Source organism: Aquarana catesbeiana, linkage group LG03, assembly GCF_042186555.1.
Source record: "Aquarana catesbeiana isolate 2022-GZ linkage group LG03, ASM4218655v1, whole genome shotgun sequence".
Lineage (NCBI taxonomy): Eukaryota > Metazoa > Chordata > Amphibia > Anura > Ranidae > Aquarana > Aquarana catesbeiana.
The window spans coordinates 34150659-34156658 of NC_133326.1; the positions used below are offsets into that span (position 1 = coordinate 34150659).

Consider the following 6000-nt stretch of genomic DNA (forward strand, 5'->3'; position numbering starts at 1 on the left):
TGACTTTCTGCAGTCCAGTTTTCAAAAGCTTTGCTTTGCCATAGAAGGACCTTGCAGCTTAACTCTCCCTTCTTTTAACAGCGGATGTTGCAGCTTCCAGCTTTTCTTCACATTAACTTTAATACGTTCAGGTACTTTGCTGCCACTAGTCATCATCTCATTTGGAGCGTTCACTGAAAATCTCCCAGGCAGCTTCATACCCAACCAGAGAGAGCAGGAGACTAATACAACACCCTATGATCTTATTAGCACTGGCACAGCATGCTAGGAAGTAGACATGTGCATTAGTTTTCGTCCGAATGCATTGTCGTCCGAATTTTAGGTATTTTTGTTATCGTTTTAACAAACGATAACGAAAGTGCAGAATCCGAAAAACGAAAGATCCGACATAAACAAATGCTTTATTTTCGTTTTCGTTGATACAACAGTTGGATATAGATAGGAGATTCGACATGATGATGACAATAACAATCTGTGTTCATCAAACCTGTGACCGAATGTGCCTAACCTTAACTCTATTAGTCCAAGATTATTCTACATAGAGAGAAAAGATTCGACGTAGGGGAGAAAAGATTCGACGTAGGGGAGAAAAGATTCGACGTAGGGGAGAAAAGATTTAACATAGGGGAGAAAAGATTCGACGTAGGGGAGAAAAGATTCAACGTAGGGGAGAAAAGATAAATAAAAATAATGATAATGATGAATGTTATTGGCTGATTGTAACCAAAGAGGAGGAGCAGTAAAATAGCTAGAACTAAGTACACACGTACTTTGGCTTATGGTATCTGTTGAAAGTTCTAAGAAGATTCGACGGAGCAGGTAAACTATACGGTGTCGTACAGTTTAGCTGCTCCGTCGAATCTTCTTTGAACATTCGACAGACACCATAAGCCTTCAATGACAGATTCGACCTTAATTTGGATTTTCGTACGAATGCAATTTTTAACGAAAAAGGAAATAAATAAAAACAAATTTCGGGAGTAACTAAATAAATGTAGTTTTCGGACGAAAACGAAATTCCGAAACGAAATATTTCAGTGTGCACATGTCTACTAGGAAGTACAAGGATTTATTGGTAAATGGAAAAAAATCAGTCCCAGTGTACACTAAAGCTGTAGAGGATGGAAACCTGGAATGTTTATTTTTCTGTGTACTATTGTACCATCTGTGTACCATATGGGAAATCTGTCTCTGCTTCCTGTCCCAGAGATGTAGCAGGAAGTTAGAACAAATCTCCCAAGGTGAGGGCAATTCTTCTCTTAGACAGTTGTCCCTATTGGAGAATTTCCCCTTACCTATTGTTCTAGGGAAAACTGTCAAATGGATTTTCACTCACTTTCTTTCTCAGTGACAGTGTTCACAAAGTACAGATCGAGTGGTGAATAATCCAATGGGTGCACTAAGGCTGAAAGGACGGGAGAGGACCTTAGCAAAGCGGAGGCATAGGAGGGAGTATTATGTGGAGTTTGCCTTTGTCCATCTTAATACAAGTTGGATTTGGCTGATGATGATCTTGAAGTTCAAGTGGGGCAGACCAATTAAATACAGCAAAACATAATAAAAGGATGTTTTAATCCTGTAAATACAGTGACAATGTATGTGTGTTGCTGGATAAACCTAAAGAAGTGATCTTTGGACAGTTTACTAAATAACCCTAAAAGAAACTGGCAGATGACCAATGGCCTACCAACCTGACTTTCAGCAGTCCAGTTTTCAAAAGCTTTGCTTTGCCATAGAAGGACATTTCAACTTACCTTTTTGTAGCAGCGGATTTAGATGTGGCAGCTTCCAGCTTCTTTTCACATTTTCTTTAATACGTTCAGGTACTTGGCTGTCACTAGTTATTATCTCATTCGGAGCGATCATTGAAAATCCCCCAGGCAGCTTCATACCTGACCAGAGAAAGCAGGAGATGAATACAACACCCTATGATCTGATTAACACTGGCACAGCATGTTAGGAAGTACAAGGATTTATTGGTAAATGGAGCAAAATCAGTCTCAGTGCACACTAAAGCTGTAGAGGATGGAGAACCCTGGGCAGTTCATTTTTCTACAATTTTTGTACAATTCTATGTACCAAATGGGAAATCTATCTCTGCTTCCTGCCCCAGAGATACAGAAGGAAGTTAAAACAGATCTCCCAAAGTGAGGGCAATTCCACTCTTAAGGTCCTTACAAACGCTTTGATTTTTGGACGTCAATTGTGTTACGACGACCGATCGTTAGTACGGTGCTTTCCACAGCCGATTTCACTTTTTCATCAGACGAAAGCTGGATGTGCAGACTATAAAATTTTTGTAGGATGTGAACTCAACGTCTGATTTTCGTTTCATTAGTATGGTTTTTGTACGAAAAAAGCAAGACTACACATGCTCAGAAAGGAAAGAATACATACAAAACTATTCAACACGTTATGTCACTTCTGATGTTCTATTCTGTCAAACGAATATTCTCGTACTGTTAGTAACCTCTTCACTTTCGACATGAGACTAGCATGCCACAAAAATCGGACGTTCTGTCGTCCGAAAATCAAAGTGTGTGTACGAGGCTTCAGACATTTGTCCCCACTAGAGGTTTTCCCCTTACCTATTGTTCTAGTGAAAACTGTAACATTTTGGATTTCACAAAATTTGGTTGATGATGAATGCTCAAGTCTAAGGGTAGACTCATTAAATACAGTCGAACATAATCCATTTACAAGAAATATATAGTCTAACGTAAGGCCTCTCTACCAACTTGTAGGTAATATGGAAAGCACATTTCAGGCATCTGGTTGGTTTGATGTTCCCCCTCCTCTAACCCTTTGACAGTCCCATAGACAGACTTCTGGCATCGTTCAATGAAATAGATTGGTAAATCTCCCCACTGGAGACACCTAGGTAGAACGGACCAGATAGAGGACCTTAACAAAGCGGAGGCATAGGAGGGAGCATTATGTGGAGTTCTCACGCTTACATTTGTCCATCTTGATGCAAGTTGGATTTAACTGATGATGATGCTCAAGTCAAGGTAGAGCAGACCAAATAAATACAGCAGAACATAGAAATCCATATACAAGAGATCTCTAGTCTAACATAAAGCCTCTCTAGAAATTTGAAGGTAATTTGGAAAGCATTTTCAGATATCTGTTTAGTCTGTAGTTCCCCCTCCTCTATCACTATCATTATTATTATCGTTATTGTTGTTGGGGTAGTATTTTGTTGCTGGGGGGATCTACTGTTGCTGAGTAGATCTATTGCTGTTGGATGGGGTCTATTGTTGCTTCAGAGATCTATTGTTGCTGGAGGATGTATGGTTGCTGTGGGATCTATTGTTGCTGCTGGGAATCTGTTGTTGCTGGGGGGATCTATTGTTCCTGACTGCAGAGGATCAAGCTTGGAGGTGGATAGGGGACTGACACAAGGGGTGAAGTGGGGAGTACCTGCACCTACTCTCTGAGAAAAAAAAGCCCTACCTATAGCCAAAACAGTAAGTGAGAGGAAATCCCTGCAAATTATGGGAATCCCTTGTGGACCCCCAGGTCACTAGAACTATTGTCCCCATCGGAAGATTTCTCCTCTATTACTTTTCTAGGGACACCCCATCATTTTAGATTTTCTTTTACTTTCAATGATAATGGTAAACAGGACAAATAGAGAGGGTGAGTCTCCCTAATGGGGACACAGACAGCAATACAATCCTGACAGGTGTTTTTAATCCATCTCCACTCTATCCAAAACTATATAAAAAAAAAATATTGCCTTTAGTTATACTTTAATACTCATCTTTTTTTTTTTTTTCAGAAATTTTCTGGGCATCCAACATACATAAAATCTTACATTTAACCCCATGACGACTGCTCCACGTACTTATACTGTGTACGAAATCATGTACAGGTACGTAATTTCGCTCTTCTGGGTCTGCAGCACGCACGCCACCGGCTACCTTCTCTCGCTGTGATTGGACACAGCAGGAGCCAATCAGTGGGTCTGGCGGGACCCACCAATTGTTTACAAGAAAGGTAGATTAGCGGTCTGCCTATGTAAACAAGGCAGATCGCCATTCTGGTAGTAGGGAAGACAGAGATCTTGTGTTTCTGCTATGCAGCAACATGGATCTCTGTCTTCTCACAGCCAATGAACCCTCCCCCCCCCCCCCCCCACAGTTAGTAAGCACTCCCTAGGAGAACATTTAACCCTTTGATCACCTTTGATGTTAACCCCTTCCTTGCCAGTGTGATTAGTACAGTGACAGGGCATTTTTTTTAGCACTGATCATTGTATTGTCACTGGTGGATTGTCACCAGTGTCACTGGTCCCCAAAAAGTGTCACTTAGTGTCCAATTTGTCTGCCGCAATGTCCTAGTCCTGCTGATTGTCTCCATTACTAGTAAAAAAAAAATCCCATAAATCTATCCCATAGTTTGTAGACGCTATGGGGTTGATTTACTAAAGGCACAAAAGCTGTGCATTTTGCAAAGTGCAGTTTGAACTCTGCAAGTGCAGCTACTCCAGAGATTAGTAAATGAACAGAAGCTCTGCTGACTTCCATCATCCAATCATGTGCAAGCAAAAATGCTGTTTTTTTTAATTTTCCTTGCATGTAATTGGGTATTCTTTGAAAAGTGAAGCTTTACCTCATTTACTAACCTCTGGAGCAACTGCACTTGCAGAGTGCAATTGCACTTTGAAAAGTGCACAGTCTATTTGCCTTTAGTAAATCAACCCCTATGACTCAAACCAATCAATATACGCTTATTGGAATTTTTTTTTACCAAAAAACATGTAGCAGAGTACATATTGGACTAAATTTATGAAGAAATTTGATTTATTTACATTTTTTATTGGATGTTTATAGCAGAAAGTAAAAAAAAATATATATTTTTTTTTCAAAATTGCTCGCCCCTTTTTTTGTGTGCAAAAAATAAAACCCGCAGAGGTGACCAAATACCACCAAAAGCTCTATTTGTGGGAAAAAAAGGACATCCATTTTATTTTGGGTACACAATTGTCAGTTAAATAATGCAGTGCCGTATCGCAAAAAATGGCCTGGTCATGAAATCTTCCAGAGCTGAGTACATAAACATTCATCCTTTTTTTCATCTCTTGGGGGTTCAGTGTCAACCTAACTTAGGGCTGTTTCGGTTGAAGTTCAGGGAGAACCTAACAGAGCTGAGCTGATTTCTAGAGCTAATGTAAGGTATCATTTACACTTGTGGTTGGAGAGGCAATAAAAAAACACCCCTTCAGATGTATTTTTACTGCCCCCCCCCTCCCCCAACCACCCCCCTTAAACTGCAAAGGCAGTGGACAGGGGTGAACACATGATGCGGCTATAATCCTTTGCATCGCGGTGAGCGGTACCGCCTACTGAATGTGCCCCATTCAACTAAGTGGGGCTGTGCCACAACCTTTCTGCGTCAAAACCAATGGCCCACCAACTTGACTTTTTGCAGCCCAGTTTTCAAAAGCTTTGCTTTGCCATAGAGTAACATTTCAGCTTACCTTTCCCTTTTTGTAGCAGTGGATTTAGATTTTGCAGCTTCCAGCTTTTCTTCACATTACCTTTATTATGTTCAGGTACTTGGCTGTCATTAGTCATCATCTCATTTGGAGCGTTCATTAAAAATCTCCCAGGCAGGTTCATACCTGACCAGAGAAAGCAGGAGATGAATACAACACCCTATGATCTGATTACCACTGGCACAGCATGCTAGGAAGTACAAGGATTTATTGGTGTATGGAGAAAAATCTGTCCCAGTGCACACTATAAAGCTGGATAAACACAACACAATTTTGTTGTTCGATTTCTCTTAGATTTACCTTCAACTGTGTAGTGCAGGGGCCTGCCTGATTGCATACAAATTAAAAGTATTTAGGTATATAGCAAAGTCCCGGGGCCCCTGAGGCCTAATGGTGACCTCTGGGGTTAAGGACAGCTGACATCCTTCTGTGTAGAGTGGGTTACAAGGCATGGTGGGTGCAATGTAAGGTGGGTTGATGGGCACCAGGCACTTCTT

At 40.8% G+C, this 6000-nt stretch overlaps 1 protein-coding gene across 1 annotated transcript in view; it reads right to left on the reverse strand.

The window, feature by feature from the left end:
• LOC141134423 (uncharacterized) overlaps positions 1 to 5625 on the reverse strand; it is a 28657-nt gene extending 23032 nt beyond the window's left edge. The window contains exons 1-2 of the mRNA XM_073623973.1: positions 5486 to 5625; positions 1755 to 1892 (exon numbers count right to left, since the gene is read on the reverse strand). Of these exons, the coding sequence (XP_073480074.1) occupies positions 1755 to 1892; positions 5486 to 5603 (256 nt within the window). The 5' untranslated portion in view covers positions 5604 to 5625. The remainder of the gene's footprint in view (positions 1 to 1754; positions 1893 to 5485) is intronic.
• Between the last annotated feature and the right edge of the window lie 375 nt (positions 5626 to 6000).